At 48.7% G+C, this 23,918-nt stretch overlaps 1 protein-coding gene across 12 annotated transcripts in view; it reads left to right on the forward strand.

Annotated features, from left to right (window-relative positions):
- Positions 1 to 23,918, forward strand: part of RALGPS1 (Ral GEF with PH domain and SH3 binding motif 1) — a 303,143-nt gene that overhangs the window by 17,046 nt on the left and 262,179 nt on the right. For all 12 annotated transcript variants that reach the window (XM_019970864.2, XM_019970862.2, XM_019970867.2 and 9 more), the window contains exons 3-4: positions 15,848 to 15,969; positions 19,624 to 19,731. In XM_019970864.2, the coding sequence (XP_019826423.1) occupies positions 15,913 to 15,969; positions 19,624 to 19,731 (165 nt within the window). In that variant the 5' untranslated portion in view covers positions 15,848 to 15,912. The remainder of the gene's footprint in view (positions 1 to 15,847; positions 15,970 to 19,623; positions 19,732 to 23,918) is intronic.

A 23,918-nucleotide genomic window follows, 5' to 3' on the forward strand; every position in this document is an offset into this window, starting at 1 on the left:
CCCAATGCAAAAGGCAGTACAAAGCTGTTTTCTGCACCACTGTTTGTAGTGGCAAAAAGTGGAAGGGATGGGAACCCCCATCAGCCACATATTAGGCATTTATTAAAAAGCAAGAAGAAGGCTGAGCGCCGAAGAATTGATGCTTTTGAACTGTGGTGTTGGAGAAGACTCTTGAGAGTCCCTTGGACTGCAAGGACATCCAACCAGTCCATTCTGAAGGAGATCAGCCCTGGGATTTCTTTGGAGGGAATGCTGTGAAAGCTGAAGCTCCAGTACTTTGGCCACCTCATGCGAAGAGTTGACTCATTGGAAAAGACTAATGCTGAGAGGGATTGGGGGCAGGAGGAGAAGGGGACGACAGAGGATGAGATGGCTGGATGGCATCACTGACTCGATGGACGTGAGTCTGAGTGAACTCCGGGAGTTGGTGATGGACAGGGAGGCGTGGCGTGCTGCAGTTCATGGGGTCGCGAAGAGTCGGACACGACTGAGCGACTGAACTGAACTGAACTGAAAAAGCAACCAGATCTCTCTCTCCACGTTGACGTGAGGGAAGCCCGTGATACATCACCAGGTTTAAAAAAAACAAATTGCAGAATAATTTGTCTCCAGCAGTGGTTGCAAACTGGTGACCAGTAGTAGTGTGTCCCAGGCCAGTGCAAAGTGCTTTTTACATAATTTTCTTCTCACCGTGAACTGACAAGGAAGGGACTATTGGGTCACCTCTTTTCAAAGGAGGAATTAGAAGCACAGAGACTAAGTGACTATCTTGCGGTCACCTAGCCAATAGGTACAGGGCTCAGGAAGTGACCAGGCCTCCAGAGTCTAAGCTCCTCCCAACTCTGCTACCCTGCCCAGGAGCACTATCTAGTCTGCCTCTCCAATGCTTTTATGGCTTTTATGGCCAACTCAGTGTTTCCCAAATGTTCAAAATGGAGTGGTGCAGTTAGCCACTGGACCCATCTGTCCTCATTCCAATACACCTGCAGCTTTGCCAGTGACACAGTCTGCTGGGCCCCACAGGCCTTTGTGGTTCGACCTTGGCTTCTGGTCTGAGTCCCACTTAGTTACATGTATTTATGTTGCTTGGCAGAGAAGGCAATGGTACCCCACTCCAGTACTCTTGCCTGGAGAACCCATGGAGGGAGGAGCCTGGTGGGCTGCAGTCCATGGGGTCACTAAGAGTCGGACACGACTGAGTGACTTCACGTTCACTCTTCACTTTCATGCATTGGAGAAGGAAATGGCAACCCACTCCAGTGTTCTTGCCTGGAGAATCCCAGGGACGGGGGAGCCTGGTGGGCTGCCGTCTATGGGGTCGCACAGAGTCGGACATGACTGAAGCGACTTAGCAGCAGCAGCAGCATATTGCTTGGCACAAAAACTTGGAGGAAGACACTCCTGTCTGCCCAATGGGATTACCTTAGTGTGTGGAAGGGGGTTGGCTCTGGGGGAGGGTGGTTTCATGGCTTTTTATTTGTACACCCCTGTTGGGTTTGGCTTATGGCAACAAAGATACATTATTTTTGTAGTTTAAACAAAAGTACAATAAAGTTTAATTTAAAATGATGAAACATCAAGAAACAACCCAGATAAATTACTACATTTTCCTTTTTGTCGTTTGTTTCTTTTGAGGTTGTCTTTATAAACGTCTGAAAGCAAGGAGACTGGAGTTTTTCTTTTTTATAAGATGAAGGTTCAGGTCATCCACTGTGTTTGCTTCTGACACCTTCTGTGTTTGAACATCTCATTCTTGAACCAAAACATTATAACAGGAGCAGCAGTGGTCCTCCCTGATCTGGAGGAAGGCTCTGCCCCGTTGTAACCTCAGAGTCAGACATGGGAAGCATGTGGAGGGAGGGTGCTCAGGAAACGGCTTGTGAGCCCCAGAAGCCGTGGGCTGCTCCTGATGCTGCCGGCATGACCCTCTTGCTGGACATCTTGGGGAGGCAGCGGAGCACGGCCACAGCTGTGACGCACCGGGAAGGATGAATGTAATTTAAGACAAATAGGATGAGTGCTAAGAGGCCTGGGCGCTCTAAAACCCTGTAAGAGGAGGACGCAACACTGGGGTCCCAGCACGGGTCCCAGAGGAAGTAACATTGAGAATGAGACTGGAAAAGAGAGGAAGGAGGAGAAGGAGGGACAAGGAAGGTCCAGGGAGAGAACCAGCCCCTGAGCACACCTGGCTGTGGGGGACAGGGTGGGGTGGGGGCTGCGGAGTGTGGCCACCAGTCTCCTCAAAACCCTTTTGGCACGTGTTCTAGCCTGCACGTCCTTGGCTAGAAGCCACTTCCAAAAGGCCGGGTCAGGGAGGGGTGGCAGAGGGCCTGCACACGCCCAGCACCGAACACGTCCTCCCTACCCCAGGCAGAGCCTGTGACTCTAGGTAGGTTGGGCACCTGTCAGCCCCCCTCCTTCCCTCATACCAGCTTTTCTCAGTGACCTTGCCTGCTGACCCTCTCCTGGCAGGACCACAGCCCTGGCCACCTGGGATCAGAGCTGGAGGGATGGTGAAGGCAGGTCTCAGCCACTTTTAACTTGACACCCCTCTGGGTGGTAGCTTCTGCCTGAGTCCTCCGTGAGCCGAACCGAGCCCAGAGTGATGCTGCTTCCCCTGCCCCCACCCCAGGAGTTGGCATCCCTTCTCCCTGCGTCTCCCACCCTCCTCAGGCTAGCAGGGATCTCTCCTTGAAGTCCACTGTGAAGTTCAAGTGTCTGTCCCAGCGGCCTAAGCATTGCAGTCTTGCCCGGACCTTGCACCTTCCTGAAGTAGACTAGGGTGGGGGAGTCATTTCTTCATTTCTACTGAGAACAAGGCAGACTGCTGGGTACTGTGCTGGGGACTGGGAATAAAGTAACAGTGTTTAAGCTCTTACCCCCTGCTAGGCGCTGTGATCAACCCTCCACAGAGAGGACCTGGGTTCAGGAACTTAAAGCGTATAAAACGCTTAGACTGCTGCCTGGTACCCACTGCTACTCCTGAGTGCCAGCTGGTGCTGTTCCTGGTCCTCATCATAGCCACACGGGGGGGCGGACAGTCCTGTATCCCCACTTTACAGAGGCAGAAACTGAGGTTTAGAGGGGCGCTTGCTTGCCATCACGTAGGATTCAAACCCAGGTCTCTCTGAGGGTGAATGAGTGGATGTGACTCTCACCTTCCAGGGCTTATGGTCAAGCAGGGAGATAACCCGGAGAGAAGATGTCCTTGCCAGAGTGATGGGCGCCACAGCTGGTTGAGCAGAGGGCTCACGGAGGGGCCTGGGGGTGGGGTGGGAGAAGGCCAGGAAACCCATTCCATGCAGCACCCTTGTTGAGGTGGGGAGATTGTCACTTCCTCCCACCCGTGGGATGCACCTTAGTTTCCCCGGGGCTTCAGTGAGGAGGCACTAGTTTGGTGGTCTGCACATACTCAGTTAGTGGTTAATCATCTGAGGGTCCGAATGTGGCTTCCCCTCCCAGCCAGACTCCTGGGACCTTGTCCCCCAGGTGGTCCCATGGGGAAGACCCCTCTGCCTCCAAGCTCAGTGTGACCTGAGGCCCTGTCCCTCTACTTTATGAATCCCCAGCCTTCCTGGGGACGTATGTGCAGATGGCCTGGGTTATAGCTCTGAGTTGCTTACCTCACCTCTCACTCCATTCCTGTCCCTCGAGTGAGTACGTTCTGCTGCCCCGTAGAAAGGCTCCGTTGCAGTCAACAGAAAGGAATAAAACACCGTCATAGAACTGTGATTGAAAATCCCAAGCTACATAAATCCCACCATGACCCTGACACCCCAACAAAACTCCTTCTGTTGCCCATTTCCTCTCCAGTTCCTGTCCACAGGGCAGGTGGGTTTTTACACGGTTTTTATGCATCTTGCCTCTTTTTTACCTTGAGGTGGTTGATTGGAAATGAGATCGCTCAGTTAGGAGATGACCACCAGGTGGCACCAGAGCACCAGACATTGGACTTCAACCTCCCACGTCAGATCCCTGTCAGTGGAGCATCCCTGAAGTGCTTGTCTGTGGAGGTTCACTTTCAATTTTCCCTCCAGATGCTGTGTTACTCACACATGCGTCGCCTACTTATTTTAGAAGAAGTTGGATGGTACTGGAGTGTACAAAAAGCAGAAAGTAGCAATGCCATACAGTGACGCCTGTGAGCACTGACGTTAAGACGCGAGCGCGCGAGTGCGTGCTTTGATGTTCGGTGCTTAGTCGTGTCCGACTCTTTGGGACCCCATGGACCGTAGCCCACCAGGCTCCTCTGACCCTGGGATTTCCCAGGCAAGAATACTGGAGTAGGTTGCCATTTCCTTCTCCAGGGGATCTTCCTGACCCAGGGATCGGACCTGCGTCTCCTGCATTGCAGGCACATTCTTTACCACTGAGCCACCAGGGACGCCAACGACTTGAGTACATAACCTTCTGTACTTTCGTATGAGTGTTCAGATGTAGATATAAGTATTTCAAAACATGTCCAGATGTCATTTTCTCAGTAATCCCTTCTCAGACCACTGCCCCCATTTAAAATTGTAAACCCACCCCTTCCCCACTCTGTCTGTACCTGCTCCTTGCTATACTTCTCTCTCTTTTATCACTAGCTTATGTGCCATATATTTTACCGAATGCTTTATTTATTGTCTGTTCCCCCCCCACTAGAATGTCCCAGGGGATTTCTGTCTGTTTTTTATTGCTTTATGCCCAGTACCTAGAATAGTACCTGACACATACTAGACTGTCTACCAAATACTTGCTGAATGAACAAATGAGTAAGAGTGAATATGTCCTGAATCTGCGGGCATCTTTCTGTGTCTGTAAATACTGCTCTACTTGCCCAAGGCCGCTCTGCAGAGCGTGAGCCAGAGCTCCTGTGGAGCTTCTTTCTGTTTTAAAGATTTTTTTTTTTAATGTGGCACATTTTTAAAATTTTTTATTGAATTTGTTACAGTTATTGCTTCCGTTTTTTGTTTTAGTTTTTTGACAGAATCACGTGGGATCTTACCTCCCCCATCAGGAAGAGTTGGGGGCAAAGTCTTAACATTGGGAGGCAAAGAGTTGGGGGCAAAGTCTCTGCATTGGAAGGCAAAGTCTTAACCACTGGACCTCCAGGGAAATCCCATGGGTGGCTTCTTTCTGTATTAACAGGACTTCATCATTTCATGCAGCATTTCAGAACTGTATCCCATTTACTGACTGACTTTCATCTCTTTCTTGATGTCTTTTCCTATACAAATGTTTCAATTTTAAACATAGTTAAATCTGCTGATAAATTCCTTTATTTTCTAACTTTTTATCACCCTAGAGAGGACTTCTTCACCCCAGGATAATAATAATAATAAAAAAGCATAATGATTTGTGTTTCCTTTGGTATTTTTCTGGCAGTTAATCTTTATCCAGACTATATGGGCTTCTCAGGGAAGCCTGGTGTACTGCAGTCCCAAGGGTCACAAAGAGTGAGTGACTGAGCAAGAGCAACAGCAGATGCCGGGAGCGAGAATCCTCTTGGCAGTGTAGGAGATGTGGGTTCAATCCCTGGATCGGAAAGATCCCCTGGAGGAGGAAATGGCAACCCCCTCCAGTATTCCTGCCTGAAAAATTCCATGGACAGAGGCGGGCTATAGTCCTTGGGGGTGACAAAGAGTCAGAAACGACTGAGCGCACACACACACGTCCTTATAAATGACATTGATAAAATTTTAAACAAATTCCCTCTCAAGTGAATAGCAAATTGCCTCATCAACATTTATTGAATAATCCATTCTTCCCCACTGTTTGAAATGCCATCTTGACCAGATAGTAATTCTCATGTATAATTGATCCTATTTTCCGGACTAAGTTCTGTCCTGCTGACCATTTATCATCAGTGTGGCTTCCTGGAAGGACAGGTCCCTTTTCATTATAGTTTTTACTTTTTTTGAAAACTTCTTGGCTGCTTTTAGTTATTATCCAGATGAAGTTTTACATCAACTTGTTGAATTCCAGAATGAGTCCCCTTAGGATTTAGAATGAACTTTCATTTTATTTACAAATCAACTGGGGAGAATTGATGTCTTTATAATATCTTCTCCTTATTCGGAAGGAGTGAAATGTCTCTCCTTTGATTTAAGTCTTTTTTTGTGTGTGTGTAATAGTAAAGTTTCATAATTTGCTTCAAATGCTTTTTGTACCTTCCTTTTACAGTTTATTTCTATGTATTTTCTTTCTTAGTAGACCCTTGTGCCATTACATTTTTCTAGCCAGTTATCGTTTGGATAGAGGAGACAGTTGGGTTTGTGGCCATGTGTCTAATGTTCATAGCTTTCTCTTGGATCTGATTCCATTTGCTTCAAACTTTCTAGGCACTTTTAATTTCTGGTTTGTTGTTGTCATCATTCTCTGTATTTCAATATTATTAATACAACAGATTTCACATTGTTTCTTGTGTTCTCATTTTGGCAAGATTAGGAAAAGTAAAGTCCACAAGTGTGTGAACCTCGTTCATTGTCTTGAACCCATATAGTTTGATGTGAAGGTGTCATTTTCTCCATGCCCTTTAGCTCTCCCCGTCCCACCTGCCTTTGCCCTTCAGTGTTCTCCACAGAATGTGGAAGGCCCTGGAAGATGACTTAAAACTCAGGGGGTGTTTCCCTGAAGCCCCAGCTCACATCTCGCTGAGGGATGAGCCCTCTGTTCCTTGTAGGCTTCGTCCCACCGCCACTGCTATGCCCGCCCCTATTCTCCAGCCCTGTCTTGCCCGCCCTGGCTTACTCTCCGGAGACAGTGTCCTTCCTAATCTGGTGGGAAGCGCCAGGCTGTCCATGATGGTCAGGACTCAGTGGTATTTTTCAGGAAGGACCAAGGGTGTGGGTGTCCTGTCCCGCCAACCTCCTCCTCACCTTGAGCTTCTGAGGCACCTGGTCAGAGGGGAAACAGCAGCAGAGGACAAAAGACCCTCTCTGTGAACCGACCTGTGCCTGGTGCCCACTGCAGGGCTCTCTGGTCAATGCCAGTTGAAGCAAGTGATGGGCTCCCAGTTGCTTGGGGTCCCTCCCACACTCCTGAGCTCGCTCTGTGTCGTGGACTCTCGCCTTCCTCTGGCACTGCAGTGCTCAGGGCCTTACAGGTGGGAGTCAGAGCCGGCTGAGCCCAAGTGGAGCCCCATCCACCCGTGGATCCCAGAGCAGCAGTGAGAGGAGGGGGCCCTGAAGAGGCGTGCCACATGGCACCTGGCGATGCTCCTGACAGACGGGGTCCAGTCAGTGACCTGGACGGTCCCCAGCCACACCAGTGCTTCCTCTGCCCTTGGCAGGGACTAGGAGGAAGGCAGGGTCCCGCTGCTCCTTACAGGAAACTGCCCTCCATCCCATCCTCTGTCAACCGTAGATGGTGTGTGTTTGGCCCACACATAACAGGCGTAAAATACCCAAACCTCCATGCCCCAGAGCGCAACCGTCAGATCATGGTTTGTGTGGGCAATGGCGAGTCCCTGGCATCAGGCCTGGTGGTGGAGCTTATGTGTGTGCGTTGAGGGGTGGCCTATGGGGTGGGAGGTGAGGGTGTAGGATCCCTTTTTAAATTTATCTTTTTATTCTGAAGTAATTTTCTACACAGGAATTTGCAAAACTGGGCAGAGCACTTACACATACCCTTCACCCAACCTCCCTGTTAACTCACGTAACCACAGTACAGTAATCAGGTTAACCTGGTGAATTAGTTTAGGTACCACACTGTGAACCGACTGGCGGCCTTTTCCAGGTTTCATCATTCGCCCCCATTGCATATTTTTCATTCACACTCCTCCCACTGCCTTACCCTCGGGGTGATTTCTTGTGTCTCATACTGAGAGCATTATTGCCCTCGCCCAACCCTGCCCCCAGGAGAATGACAGTGGCAGTTGTCGTTAAAGATGCAGTGCCACGGCCGCTTCTCACGTGCAGCGTTCTGTGCATCCCTTCAACCGTCTGTGCCCTCGGCACCCCGGTTCTCCCCATTTCACAGATGAAGAAAGTGAGGCTTGGCCAGGTCAAGCAACTTGTCCAGGGCGCAAGGTCAGTGATGGGTGAGAATGGAGATCCTGGTTTATCTGTTCTCTAAGCTACAGAGGTGACCTACTCCTTCTCCCGCCTGAGAGCTTGCTCTGTGCCCGTCCTGTTCTTAGCTCCTGCCGGTCTTACTGTGGTTGTAGCTTGTCAGCCTCTTGGAGGTGGGGCTATTGAACCTCAGGCTGTGTAAACACACACACACACACACACACACACACACACACACGTGTCTATCCGTGTGTGGCTACGTACACAAGTGCTGCCCCATACTGTGTGAACATGTTAACTCTGGGGGACAGGAACTAGGGGTGGGTCATGGGGACTTTTCTTGTTTATTTTACCCCTTTTTATCCAGTTTATGTAATTTTAGTGTGCACATGTATTACTTTTATGTAGAGAATTCTGGAAGCCCTTCTCCCTGCCAGGAGGGGGCATTCCTCGGCTGGACTTTCAGAGGACGGATGGCCCTGGTTGGTTTCTGCCACCCTGGTCTTGGCACACAGCGTGTGAGGGGTGGGAGTCCTCAGTCCGTGCTGTCGTCTTCCTTTGCGGGGGTGGCCCCACGTCAGCTCCGTATACGTAGGGGCTGCCCTTCCCTAGGGGGATGCCCTGCCTGGTCCTTTTCTCCAGGTTCGCTCAGTTTCACAAGTTTTCTCTCGTTTCCGTCTGTCTGTGGACTCTCAGTCTGGAACCCAGCCCTCTTGCCCAGCACGGCCGCTTTCTCTCCCCGCCGGGGGTTCAGCCGTAGTGGCCCTGGGACACAGCGGTGTCTCCTCAGCCGTCTGGCTGGCCCAGCCCACTCTCTGCCCTCAGCAAGGAGAGGAGATGTGGGATGTTGAACATGTGGTGGTGGCTTGAAAGGGGTGGCGGCGGGTGCAGGTGGGACATGGGAACCTGGCCCAGAGGGACGGCCTCTTGAGCCTCACGTGCTCATGTAGCCAGGGCCTCACTTTGAAAGCCGCCGGACAAAGCTGCTGGCCAGGAGGAGGCTGGGCCAGCTTGGAGAGGGCCGGAGCAAGGGAGCCATAGTGCTGCCAGCCCTCACGGGGCACCTCTCCTGGGCTCCTGGCAGGTGGTCCAGCTCTAGGATGATGGTGACCCCAGGGGAGACCTCTTGGTAACACAGAACGGACGTGCCGAGGCGTCCGGAGAGAGGAGAGAAGGAGAGCACACACACTCGTTGCTCCTGACATGGCATGAACTGTCGGCTTGTGGGCACAACCCTCTTTGCTTCCGTCCTCTGCATCTTCGGTTCAGACACAGAAGATGGAGTGGCTGTGGCCAAGCCTGCAGAGGAGGGCAGGGCGGTCACGCGAGGAAGCGGGCTTGGACACGGGGCTCAGGGTCTGCCTCTGAGCTTGTCCGAAACAGTTGGAAGACAGCACTCTCTTGTTACCGAATGTTCCCGGATGTGTGTATTTTCTTTGAAACAGCCTCCACACGCTCAGGAAAAAGTGGTTTTTCTGCCTTCTCCCCAGTGGTCTGCAGCAGACTGTCTCCTGTTATTTCCTTGGTTTTCTGAACCTGAGACGTTGAAGCCTGGAAGGAAACCAACCTCCCATATGGGACTTGCCCTTCCCTCTTTGAGAGCCCACACACGCGAGACCGGAGTCTGTCACACAGAAACCAGAGACGCGGGCGGTTCTGTGGTTCTGATTCAGCTGCCACGTTCCTGCGAAGTTACATCATGAGAACCGCTTTTCCTGCCTGCAGTGCTTTGTTTCCAGGGAGCTTAGCTAGTGAGCGAGCGTGTGTGCATGCGTGTGTGAGTATGTGTGTGTGTGTAAGAGGTGAGGGAGGTACAGGGAGGGTGGGGAGATTGGGTTTGTCTGGCACAGGTCAGCCTGGCCAAACTTAGCAGGGTGGTGCCCTTCCCTTGGAGAAGGCAATGGCAACCCACTCCAGTACTCTTGCCTGGAAAATCCCATGGACGGAGGAGCCTGGTAGGCTGCAGTCCATGGGGTCGCTAGGAGTTGGACACGACTGAACAAGTTCACTTTCACTTTCATGCATTGAAGAAGGAAATGGCAACCCACTCCAGTGTTCTTGCCTTGAGAATCCCAGGGACGGGGGAGCCTGGTGGGCTGCCATCTATGGGGTCGCACAGAGTCGGACACAACTTAGCAGCAGCAGCAGCAGCCCTTTCCTTGACGCCAGACTGCCTCCATGTCCAGCAGGGGGCGCAGGCAGGCAGCTGTGTGAGAATGTAGCTCCAAGTCACAGCATAGTTTCTCTCTCTGAAACTCCGTTTTCTCATCTATAAGATTTTTTTTTAATGCATTTAAATCCTTAGCCAAAGCTTGAAACAAAGTAAATGTCTAATAGATTGTCAGGATGACAGCAGTCAGACTGCAGTGAGCTCCTTGGGGGCTGGTCTGACTCCCCTGCACAGGGCTTGGGGAAAGGGTCACCAAGTTTACTGAAGGATCAAGGGAGTGACCAGGAGGCAAGATGCTGTTCCTGTGGCTGTAATCTTAGGTCCATCTGTTAAAGCTGACTCCATGGGGACCACTGCCTGGCTTATTACACCCGGGTTAGTCTAGGATGGGCAGGGGCTGGAGTCAGGTGAAGGTGGGGGAACCTGCCCCCTGTGCTCCTGGCACTCTGGCATCTCAGTGTTGTTTCACACCTCTGGGCTTCTGCACATGCTCAGAGTGCCCACGGCCCACCCGTGTCTGAAAACACGCCTGCTCATCCATTTAAGACCAGCGCAATTGCTCTTCTCAGTGGTGTCTTAAGCCCCCAAGGTGAACCTGTCTGTTACACCAGGTATCCTGAGAGTAGCTCCCTGCTGGTTTTCTCCCCCCACTACCCTGCAGGACCCTGGAGGGCAGGGGTGCGCCATCGTCGACTCTGGTCCCCAGAATTGGTCCTCTAGGTCTCAGTGGGGGGGTGTTGAGCCAACGAATGGATGGACTTCTGAGCACTAGGTGGCTCTTGGGCCACCATCTATCCGTTCATAAGGGCTCCAGAGGTAGAAGTCATTCGTCCTTGATTCCTCTCTTTTCCTCTCCCCTCACGTGCAGCCCATCAGCAGGTCTTACCTGTCTCACGTCCAGAACCCCTCCCAGATCCAGCTCTTTTCCCTGGGGCCAGCAGTCAGAGCAGTCCCATCTCTTACCCCAGCTGGGTTTCACTGCCCATATTTTTGGCTTCCCAGACAGGTTTTTTTTTTTTCCCCAGCCAGTTTTCTGCACAGTAGCCACTATGATCTTCCAAAACAGTGAGATCGGATCTTGTCAGTCGCCTGCTCAGAAATCATTCCCAGGCCTCCAGGTAAAACCCAAACCCCCCACCATGGCCTGCAGGGCCCAGCCTCTCCATTGCCTCCACTGACGACCCCCCAGCTGTGGCTGTCTTTCTCTGTCACAAACCTGCTGAGCTCCTGTGCATCTCACGGGCTTTGCACTCGCTGTGGCCTCTGTGAAGAACACTCTGACTGGTTTTTATGGCTGACTCCTTCCTAGGACTCCAGCTCAAATGCTGCATCTTCAGAGTCCTTCCTTGACCACCCTGGCAAATACCATCTTCCACCCTATTTTATTCCTTGAAGACCCTCAAGATCTGAGTTGCCTTCTAGGTCCACATGTGGTTTCTGACTTCTGCGCTGGGATTGAGTTCTCAGGGAGCAAGACCTGTTCACTTTGTGTTCCCTGCATCTGGAACAGGGTTCTTGACCAGCTTTCCTTGAATTTGGATGGGAAAAAATGACATTTTTATTTTCCCTGACTTTTAACTGAAGTTTAGCATCTCCCTCAGTTATTAACATAGATAATAAATCACAGTAATATTTATAGTACCTGGGACTTTGTCACCAATAAAATCATAGCTACTTCCATGAAGTGAAGTGAAGTGAAGTGAAGTCGCCCAGTCATGTCTGACTCTTTGCGACCCCGTGGACTGTAGCCTAACAGGCTTCTCCATCATGGGATTCTCCAGGCAAGAATACTGGAGTGGGTTACCATTTCCTTCTCCAGAGGATCTTCCTGAGCCAGGAATCGAACCCGGATCTCCCACATTGCAGGCAGACACTTTAACCTCTGAGCTACCAGGGAGCTACTTCCATACCACGTAGTTATTGTGGGCACGCACCTCAGAAGCTCAGGAAACTGGGCTTCCCTGATAGCTCAGTTGGTAAAGAATCCGCCTGCAATGCAGGAGACCCTGGTTCGATTCCTGGATTGGAAGATCCACTGGAGAAGGGATAGGCTACCCACACTAGTATTCTTGGGCTTCCCCTGTGGCTCAGCTGGTAAAGAATCTGCCTGAAATGCATCCAGGTTTGATCCCTGGGTTGGGAAGATCCCCTGGAGAAGGGAAAGGCTACCCACTCCAGTATTCTGGCCTGGAGAATTCCGTGGACATATAGTCCATGGGGTCACAAAGAGTCAGACATGACTGAGCGACTTTCACTTCACTTTCACCTCAGAATATTTATGCTTGTGACTACTTTGAAATTAGGGTTGTTATTAGATCCACAATAGATCTTGCTATTTAATACAATGAGATATATATATATATATAAAACCTTACCTGAAGAAATATATATATTCCTACATTATAAATTGCTTTGAAAATAATAACTGAATTTTAATATAACTTGCTTCATGCATAGTCATGTGTATACTTGGTTTCCTGTGTAATTTTATTTTATTCATTTAAGAATGTCTCTGTGAGAAGGGGCCCATAGCCTTCACCAGATGGCCAAAGGGGTCCAAGGTACAAAAAATAGTAGGAACTCCTGGCTAGAACAAGGTGCACACGGAGTAGGAGCTCAGTGAATGGATAGATGGACGGGTAAATGGATGGTGCCATCTTCCCTGGTGAGGATGAGCCCCTGTGTGTTTTCAGGGCTGGGTGTCAGTGGCTTGGCATGAAATTGGCCTAACCCTAACTTTGAAGCCAACAAAGGTCCGTCTAGTCAAAGCTATGGTTTTTCCAGTAGTCATGTATGGATGTGAGAGTTGGACTATAAAGAAAGCTGAGCACTGAAGAATTGATGCTTTTGAACTGTGGTGTTGGAGAAGACACTTGAGAGTCCCTTGGACTGCAAGGAGATCCAACCAGTCCATTCTAAAGGAGATCAGTCCTGAGTGTTCATTGGAAGGACTGATGCTGAAGCTGAAGTGCCAATACTTTGGCCACCTGATGTGAAGAACTGACTCATTTAAAAAGACCCTGATGCTGGGAAAGATTGAAGGCTAGAGAAGAAGGGGACGGCAGAGGATGAGATGGTTTGATGGCATCACTGACTCAATGGACATGAGTTTGAGTAAACTCCAGGAGTTGGTGATGGACAGGGAAGCCTGGCGTGCTGCAGTCCATGGGGTCGCAGAGTTGACACGACTGAGTGACTGAACTGAACTGAACTTTGAGGAAAAACTTACCTGATCAGTCTTTTCTTTCTTTCTTCTTTCTTTTTTAGTATGAAAATTATCAAGCGTTCAGGAAAATTGAGAGACTGATACAAAGAACTGTTGGTGAATGGCAGTTGTTAACATTAACATGTATTTTACAGATACATTTGAAAGTATGTTGCAAATTCACTTGCCTCTAAATTGTCAGGTGCATCACTTAAGGATAAAGCCCTTCTGCTCCTTACCCTCCATATTGTTATCACTCCAAAGAAAGTGAGTAGCAGTTCAGGGTCATCTAATATCCATATTCAGCTTTCCCTAGTTGAGCCTCAGGTGTCATTTATAGCTCAGCTTAGTTCTTTTGAGTGTTCTGGGATAAAGGAGGGCAGGGAGGAGGCCCACTGGCTGTGGTTGAGGAGATGGTGGAAGAAGAAGATGGAGTGGTTTGGGGACGTATGGGGACAGAGCCCGGGTTGCATTGACCTCCTCTTTTGATTGTTGACTTGTTTCCTGGTGGCACAGGGCTCTGTGATGGGCTGAGGGCTCCGGGATGATAACAGGCAGTCCAGATTGGGCTGGTACTTTCTTCTTTCTGATCTACCCCCAGCCCATCTTTCCCAGAGACTTCTGGGTTTGACCGTGCTCCCCAGAATGGGTTTTCTCGTGGGCAGCACAGATTCAGCATGTCCTAAATCAGATTCATCATCTTTTCTCACAAACCTGCCACACCGCCTCTGTTCCTTTTCTCGATGAGGCGCACAGCATCCTCTGGTACCTCGAGCCAGAAGTCTTGCATCCTCAGCTGGTTCTCTCCTCCCCCCATCAGTGTCTGTTGTGTTTCTGTCCTTACTGCCTCTCAGCCTGTGTGCTTGTCTTTGACATCACTGCTGCCACTTTAGCGCAGAGGCCCCTTGTCGCCTGCCTGATAATTGCAGTTGGCTTCCAGGCGGCCCCTTTGCCTTCTCCTTTCCTGCCCCCATTATGTCCTGGGCTCTCTCCTGCTAAAAAGCTGGTGGTGGCTGCAGTGCTCTGACATTTGGTGATGTGATAAATGCCCTACTAGGGGCATGCACTCATTGGCAGGTGAACAGTGGTTCTGGTTTGAGTGGCTCAGGTGTGATAACCAGGGGAAATGATGCTGGACATTTGAGCTGGGTCCTGAATGATGATGGTTTGGTGGGATATCAGGGCACAGATTATTTAATCTCTCTGGGTTTCAGATTTCCCACATGGAATATGGGAGTAGTAGCAAGACCCACCCGAGGATGTCGTGAGGGTTAGAGGAGTTACTGGAGGTAAAGCGCATGGCCCGTGGTGAGACTTCTGCAAGTCTTAGCCAGTACTCATGTTGTTATTGATGAAACACTCTGGTACATAGGGAACATGGTAGATTCAGTTTGTCTTCGTCACCTGTCTTCTTGTATAAACATTTTATTTTAATAACAGTCTTTATCACTTCAGTTTACATCATTCCATTACAAAAATGTTTAATTGAAGAGAGGCTGTTTCTTCAAAAGTCTGAATAAGTAGAACATTATCAATTAAATGTACAGCGATACAGCCTTTAGGACTACATAATTCTTCCATTTTACAATAATGCTTCCCCTTTAAAAATTTGTCATAGTTTGTCACAGATTTAAAGTACGAGGCACCTAATGCTGAGAAAGGATAATACAGTGTATGTAATGTAAGTGAACCAGATTTTTTCTCAAATATTGATTCTTTCTAAAGCCCTCCCAAATTTATGTGAACATATTTGTTTCATAAATTAAACATTTTTTGTGTTGTTAATTATTAATATTCTAAAAAACTTAAAAATATATTCCCTAGCTGTTATAAGCAGCTTATTTTAGCATTTCACCTGTAAGAAACACTGATCTGTATACTTAAAATGATTTCTTGAAAACATTTTCATGATATAGTCCAACATTTAATAATAAGTGTGAAAATAAAGTCTCCAGTATATTAAGATTTTATCCCTTGATTAGTTCAAGTTATTTCATCAGTTGAATTCCTTGAGATGTGTAAGGCGGGTTGGTCCTTTAGAGGACAGTAGACTGAAACAGAGGTCACAAACTGGCACCTAGCAGGGCCAGGCAGGCTCCCAAGTGGCCACCCAGGCCAAGTGCAGTCTGGAACGCCCCTAGGAAGCCCTTCAGTACGAGGAGCAGCGCTGCTCAGTCCAGCTGATGGCCATCACGCAGGAAAGTGGACCCAGTGCCACCAGGAAAGTCAGAAACCCAGAATTCTATGTGAAACCTTTCCATTTTAAGTGTTGGTGATTAATTTCAAAAAAATTCCTAAAACCTGCACAAGCCTAACAGACCACATTTGTGGGCCATATTTAGCCTGAAGACCACAGCTTGTAACCTTTCTTTGAGGGTATCCTCTGGGGTCACGTGCTCGAGTCCAGCACAGCTCTCTCCCAGGGTGGGATTAGGTTGGATTTGAAGGCTGGTTTTTATGCGTGCCTTTGCCTTGCAGGACTTCTCCAGACAGGTTATGTCACCGACAGAGGCTGCCCTGAAGCTCTCTGTGGCCTGGAGACTATGTACAAGAGGAATGGTCTGATGGCTAGCGTGTTGGTCACCTCCGCCACTCCACAGGTACGGCGCTGGGAGGACGGGGCTGGCGGGGAGGGAGCTGTGGGGAGGGGCCCTTGCATCTGACCCAGGCCCCCTGAGTCAAGGCCTGGGGGCTGCAGGGCTCTGTGAATGCCACCATTCTTAGCCTTCCCGAGGCCTCGGCCACGCCAGACGTGAGATTTGGGAGGCAGTCAGCCTTGAGGATCAGGGTGTTTTCTGAAGTCGTTCTCTTCAAAGAAAAGCAAATACCTGCCCCGTCCAGTTGTAGCAAGTGCCACATTCCATTTTGGTGGCAAGAAGGGATCAGACCTTCCCCAGGCCAAGCTGCGGCTGATTATAAGTAAGTCGCACATTCCAGGATGAAGTCAGACAGAAGGGTTTCCAGCTGGCCTTGCGCTCATGTTTACCTTGCTTAGGAGGAAACGGCTGTAAGGGCTGGTGGTCGAGAGTGGCTTGGGCTCCGGCCCCTGCCCTAGAGGTTTGGGAGTTTGGTTTTCAAGTTCCATAATGGACCGGAGGCGGGCAGAGGGCGGGGTGTCATCTGAGGCTCGGGGAGTCCGTCGTGTCAGATGTGTATCGCCAGGCTCCTGTGACAAATGGGCAAGAGGGGAGCTCTGAGTTCTGCTCTCATTAGGCCCTCCCAGTCGAGTTGGGCTTTTGAAATGAGCCTGTGCAATCAGCTAGAAGTCACAGGGGTTAATCCATTGCTTATCACCCTTTTAAAAAAATTCCTTAGTTTGATCTGTGGTTCTGAAAGCAGACTTAAGGGTACCTGTTAAAATTCCCAGATGGCGCCAATATAGGTTTAAATAAAGTTACTGCATCATCATCACCACCACCACCACCACCACCACTGAATGTATCTGGGGCAGCTTGTGATTAATAAGGCCCCTTGTATGAGTGTGTGTGTTTGGGGCAAGTGCAATGGGGTGTTACAGGAAAGTTATAAAACCTGAAATTCCAGGAATGGACTCTGTTTGGTAACTGGAGGAATCAGACTTCCATTTCCATTTACAGTTTACATTCCATCTAGAGTAAAACTTCTTTCTTTTCTAGTCTCTGTTTATACATATGAATCGGAGAAGGCAATGGCACCCCACTGCAGTACTCTTGCCTGGAAAATCCCATGGATGGAGGAGCCTGGTAGGCTGCAGTCCATGGGGTCGCTAAGAGTTGGACATGACTGAGCGACTTCCCTTTCAATTTTCACTTTCATGTGTTGGAGAAGGAAATGGCAGCCTACTCCAGTGTTCTTGCCTGGAGAATCCCAGGGACGGGGGAGCCTGGTGGGCTTCCGTCTACGGGGTCGCACAGAGTCAGACACGACTGACGCGACTTAGCAGCAGCAGCAGCATACATATGCATCCATACACATATAAGTGTAACCACACACATACATGCTGTATATGTGTACATATATATGTATCTATACGAATATGCATGTACAAGTGTATCCAGAGAGTGGTGAGTGCTCAATAATATGTGTCAAATGAACCTATGAACGAATACATATCTTATTGAAGTGCTCAATACATTTTGGTGACTGAGTGACATATTTATGCAGATACCCACCCATGATTTAGTGCTTACTATATACCGGGCAGCTGTATTACTATATTCCCTGGTGGGTCAGACGGTAAAGCGTCTGCCTGCAATGCGGGAGACCCGGGTTCGGTTCCTGGGTTGGGAAGATCCCCTGGAGAAGGAAATGGCAATCCACTCCAGCACCCTTGCCTGGAAAATCCCATGGACCGAGGAGCCTGATAGGCTATAGTCCATGGGGTCGCAAAGAGCTGGACACAACTGAGGGACTTCACTTTCACTTTCATATACCGGGCACTTTTTTGGTGCATTCCACAGGCATGATCTCATTTAATCCTCACAATAACCCCAGCAGGCACAGGCTGTTGTTTGACCCCCAGTTAATAGGTGAGGAAACTGAGGCAAGGAGTGGTGGATGAACTGACTTCAGATCACACAGCTGGCAGAGATTGACAGCCAGGCTTCTGTGACTTTGGAGCCACTGGTCCCAACCACGATGACACGACACTCCCTGGAAGAAAGTCAGCTGCGTCAGCTGCTCCAGGCTGCTCCGTGGGAGGGGATCGTGGGCGTGCAAAGAGGTTTATCGGTAGCCGCCAGCTCAGAGTTCGGAGTTCATGAGACTGAGCGATCGAATAGACGGCCAGTTCCAGAAGCACTCAGGATTAGTCTTGATTACTTTTCAGAAGTTCAGCACACATTCTTCTCAGGGGAGAATGTCCTATCGTAATGGCCGTCCCCTCACCCTCCACTCCCAGGTCCCTTGAAACAGTGTCACCCAGGGAGGGGATCCTGCCAGCTGCTTTGTAAGCTGCATTTTATACAAGTGCCACAGCCCGGGGAGTAGGTTCTAATGGTGCCCTTTTACCGATGGTCGCTGAGGCACAGCGAACTGAAGAAGTCAGACTGCAGCTTGCTTGGAGCAGGCATTCTAAGCAGGCCTGTCTGATTTCAGAGCTCAGAGCATCTTAAGATCATTTTAGAGATTTTGGTATAGTAGACTCATTTGTAAGCCTTTAAATGACACAGGACTATTGAAGTCTACAGGTTTAAGTTTCAGCTCCTCCTTGTAACCTCACATTTTCAGTTGTTGACTATTGGTTTCCCTCCCTGGCCTAAAAACCCTCTCGTTTCCAGTAAGATTGCAAAGTTTTTCCAGATATAGCCATTTTGGAAAGAGTGAAATAAAGGGGAATTAATAAAAGCATATTCTCTAAATCTCAGTCCAAGATGTTGAGGTTAATGGAAACCACAAAATCCCTCTTCACAGGTTGAAACGAATAAAAGTGTTTATGAACAGGGCACAATTTTGGGGTGGTAAGCTCGACTGGTTCCCCAAAGTAGAATTTGGTGAAATTAAATAAAATTGAAAGGAAGGTATGTTCAAGGTTCTGGGATCCCCGCAGTGTTGGGTTTCATGAAACTGGCCACATCTGGGGAGTTTAACTTGCTCTTTAACGGAAGACCTTTCCTTTACATGCCGGCCTCTCGGTGTTCTTCTTAACAAGGGGCTCTACTAAGTATAACTTTCACGCCATCTCCAAAGCCAGCGTTACCTCTCACCTCATCAGCTAACAGGCTTTGAATTCCAAGTGGCCCCTACGTGAAACAAGCCTTGAGAGCCAATTTGACATTTTGTATAATAATTTCCTGCAATGAACTTCAAGTAGAAAAAATAAAGGTGAAACCAGGTGATGTTTAAAAACACGTAACAAAACAGGTGATCCCCTCAGGCCTCCTAAGGAGTGAAGGGTGGGCTGTATCTTTTCAGCCGTCACCCACAGGCAGCCGGAAGCAGTTGGGGTAGAGTGACTGGGGGAGACTCGCGACTGGGCTTGCCTCTGGCTCTTCACTTTCCTGGCTGAGGTATGCTGGGCAAGGGGCATGGCCTCTACTTCCTTATCTGTAGAATGGGACTAATAATAGTGCATCATCAGAGAGCTGTTATGAGAATTAAGTTAGATTATGCACATGAAGGGCTTAACACAGTGCCTGGAATGGAGTACAGCACTGAACAGCAGAAGCGCTTATCATTGTTCCGTCCTGCCGCTCTCACTTCTGAGGTGTGGGCGTCAGTGATGGTGGAGTCAGCCAGACTGCTCAGGGGGCCCCATCTCTCCCTGTCCTCCGCAGGGCAGCAGCAGCTCAGACTCTCTGGAGGGCCAGAGCTGCGACTATGCCAGCAAGAGCTACGACGCCGTTGTCTTCGATGTCCTGAAAGTGACTCCCGAGGAGTTTGCCGTAAGTGTCAGAACAGATGTGGGAGGCTGGGCACCGCCACAGGAAGCTCGGGGGTGGGGGGTGGGATGGTGATGACTGCTCACAGTTGTTTGCTCAACTTGGAAACAACCCAAGTATTGCTGAATAAAGTGTTCTTTATGAATACTTCATGAATCCCATGGAGCATTAAAAAAGGATGCTATCTGGGTGGGCGGGGGGAGAAATTAAGGAAAATTCCATAGACAGAGGAGCCTGGAGGGCTGCAGTCCATGGGGCTGCAAAGAGTTGGACACAACTGAGCGCACACTGTATATAAAATAGATAATCAGAAAGGACACCCAGGGAACAATACTCAGTGTCTCAGATTAACCTATAATGGAAGAGAGTGTAAAAAAAGAATGTGTGTGTGTGTGTGTAAGTGTAACTGAATCACTTTGTTGCACACTTGAAACTAGCACAGCATTGTAAACTATATTTCAGTAAAAATTCTTGAAAATTTAAGTGCCTATAAATATTTTCAGAAGATGTATTTTAATACCTGATTTGGAAAAATTGTTTGAGGAGAAAAACCTTTGTTTTTCTATCTGTAGAAAAACCTACATATATACCTATCTATATACACCTATCTATCTATACCTATCTGTATACAGAATTAATTTGAATACTTGTTGCCTTGGTGTGAAGATCAAAATTAGAAAAAGAAATAAGGAAGAAATGTATGATGCATATTTTATACAATTATATAAAAGCAAAATAATAAATGGCTTTGAAAGAGTAAAAAAAAAAAAAACAAGGTGAAATTTAACCACCTTGGAAGGCTTATACAATACATATGAATAGTAAGTGAAAGGAGCCAGTCAAACCCTGGCTAGCCAGTCACACCTTTCCTAAAGGAAATCAACCCTGAATATTCATTGGAAGGACTGATGCTGAAGCTGAAGCTCCTGTGCTTTGGCCACCTGATGCGAAGAGCTGACTCATTGGAAAAAATCCTGTTGCTGGGCAAGATTGAAGGCAGGAGGAGAAGGGGACGACAGAGGATGAGATGGTTGGAAGGCATCACCACCTCAATGGACATGAGTTTGAGCAAATTCTGGGAGATAGTGAAGGACAGGGAAGCCTGACGTGTTGCAGTCCATGGGGTCGCAAAGAGTCAGACACGACTGAGTGACTGAACAACAAAAGTTAAAAGCAGCAGGTTACCACACAAGTTATAGAGAATAGTGCTGTTTTTAAAAAAGCATGCACAACACATAAATATTTATATTTACATAAGAAAATATTTGATGTTTACATATTCACAAGTATCTGAATATCTATATAGCCAAATATTACTGACTGTGGTTTCTGGTTGTAAGAGTCTAGAAGATTGGAATTTAATTTCTTTTTATTGTGCTTTCTATATTTTCACAATGACTGTTCTCTACAATGATAGACAATATCATTTGAATGGATTTTGTAATTACACATGTTTCAGAATCGTTTTCCCACCAGCCAGTGTGTTGCTGCGGGTCTGGCCGTGGGGCTTTGTGTCAGAGGAGCAGACCAGGCTCCTCATAGAGCTGTGACCTGCTGTCTGCCTTTTGCACTGTGAGGGTTGTCGGAGGACGCTGGCTCTGGGGTGACCCGACTGCAAAGTGCTGACTCACGCTGCACGTCTCTGGGGAGCCACCGGTGTTGCTGACCATGGCCGCTTATTCCAGGGCCCCTTGCTCTGACAGGGTTGTGCCCTCTGGGGGCCTGTGGAGCCAAGTGTGCCACATCTCCTTGCTCTGCCATCACTTGCTCCTACGTTTACCTTGTTGCAACAAGGCAAGCCCCGCGCTGAGCCCCACACGTGGGTCGCCTCTCAGTGTGTCTGAGGGAGCCTTTTAGAACCTGTGTGAAACTCTCTAGAGGTCCGCTCGTACTAGGAGACCTGGCCTTCCTCTCAAGGCCCCTAGTGCCCCGGGGTCTGGCCGAGCCTCCTCTCGTGCCCCTCCTTGCTATCCAGCCGCACACTGGCTGCAGCTTTCTTCTCTAGGCTCACCCGACATCCCCCTGCCCCGGGGCCCGGTGCTGCTTCTTCCTTCTGTCCTAATGGCGCTTTCCCACACGTCTCACCATCTCTCTTAAGATGTCAGCCCTGGAACAGGCATTTTACCCGCTAAGGTAGCATCTCTACAGCTCTGCCCTGACCCTGCTCTGTTTCCTTCGTATCTCTCCAGACATTACATTCTGTAATAGTGTTTCACATGGCCCTTCTCCACTAGAATGCCAACTCCCAAAGAACAGGAACTTTATCTGACTTCTTCACTGCTCTCTCCCCATTGCCCAGAACGGTGCCCTACTCATAGTAGGTACTCAGTAAATACATGTTGATGAGGTGAATTCAGTCCTTAGAACAACTCAATAAGGCAGATTATTAGCTCCTGACTTTCTAAGAAAGAAATAGAGGATCTAAGAGATTTTTTTTTTAAACCTGGATCATAGAACCAGATGTGGGCAGAGCCAGGTCTGAAACCTTCATCTTTTGGTTTCTCACCTGATGCTAGGTGATGATAACAAGGGCAGCTTCCACTTTGGAGCACTTGCTTTGTCTAGGTCTTGTACTAAATGTTTACATGCATTAATCTAACTTAGTTTTCACAACAGGCTTGCAAATTAGGTCTATTTATTATTCCCTGTATGTTGGTGAGCAGGTGAATACGTAGAGAGGAAAGTCGGCCCTTCACGTGAATAGTAAGCGGCACTGTCTGTCTGGGCTTTAAAACCAGGACTTCCGGCATCCTGTGTGTGTGCTCAGTAGCTCAGTTGTGTCCGACTCTTTGCAGCCCCATGGACTGTAGCCGACCAGGCTTCTCTGTCCATGGAATTTTCCAGACAAGACCACTAGAGTGGGTTACCATTTCCTCCTCCTGGGGATCTTCCTGACCGAGGGATCGAACCTGAGACTCTTGCATCTCCTGCATTGGCAGGCAGATTCTTTACCACTGGCACCACCTAGGAAGTGATTTCTTAGACCAGCCTTTGATTTCTTAGACCAACAGAAATATAGTCTGAGTCACATATGCAATTAAAAAATTTTTAATAGCCACATTAAAAAGGTGAAATTGTTTAAAAAATATTTTTTATTTAACTTAGTATGTCTAAAATGTCACTTCAATCTGTAAGCAACATGAAATTATTGAGGTACCTTGAGTTATTTTTTCACATTAAATCTTCAAAGCTCAATGTGTCTTCTGAAGTTGGCGTGCTGGCGACACTTCAGATGCTCAGTAGCCACGTGTGGCCAGTGAGCACTGTATTGGGCGGTGCAGAGCTAGTCTGTCCTCTCAGGCATCAGGCTGTAGTGCCTCTGTCTCCTCTAGAAGACGTCATGGACCTTGCTGGCTGATGACGTAGCTTCTATAATCTATTTGCTTTTATTTGCTTGTTGTATTTTTGATTATTTTTTTTCCCTTGCTTCGTGAAAAGGACGAAGTAACAATGAGGTTTAAAAGTCCCTTTGCTTGGGAGTTCCCTTTGGCCTAGTGGTTAGGATTCTGGGCTGTCGCTGCTGTGGCCCATGTTCAGTCTCCCAGCTGGGGAACTGACATTAGGCAAGCCGTGCAGCACAGCCAAACAACAACAACAAAATCCCTTTGCAGTTACTCGCCACATGGAATAGCAGAGAAGGGGCTTCGCAGGTGGTGCTAGTGGTAAAGAATCCACCTGTCAGTGCAAGAGACTCAGGAGACCTGGGTTCGATCCCTGGGTTGAAAGCATCTCCTGGAGGAGGAAGTAGCAACCACTCCAGTATTCTTGCCTGGAAAATTCCGCAGACAAGAGGGGCCTGGTGGATGCATGGGGCCACAGGGCCGCAAAGAGTTGAACACAACTGAGCGACTGGGTGCAGGCTGCACCCAGAACAGCATTGTCCAGCAGGACCCCTCGGCAAGACTGCGGGCCCGGTTTTCTAGTCTCAGCCCTAGAGTGTTGCTCCACCTGCCCCAAGCTGGGAAGACTGAAGGGAAGGGCGGTGAGTGCTCTGAGAGCTCAGTGTTAAAAATTGGCTGCTCCTGCCAGAGCCAGTATGTCCTCAGCTTAGATGTGAAGCCAGGTCCCCTGGAGTCTTTGGTCTTTGGGGAAGCATTGGAGTTGCCAGGTGTTGGAACTGAACCAGACCACCTGGTATTTTAGTTTCCTGTCTAATAATACGAAAGAAAGAAAAAAGCCAGTCCCAAGAG

This window comes from Bos indicus, chromosome 11 (genome assembly GCF_029378745.1).
Source record: "Bos indicus isolate NIAB-ARS_2022 breed Sahiwal x Tharparkar chromosome 11, NIAB-ARS_B.indTharparkar_mat_pri_1.0, whole genome shotgun sequence".
Classification (NCBI taxonomy): Eukaryota; Metazoa; Chordata; class Mammalia; order Artiodactyla; family Bovidae; genus Bos; species Bos indicus.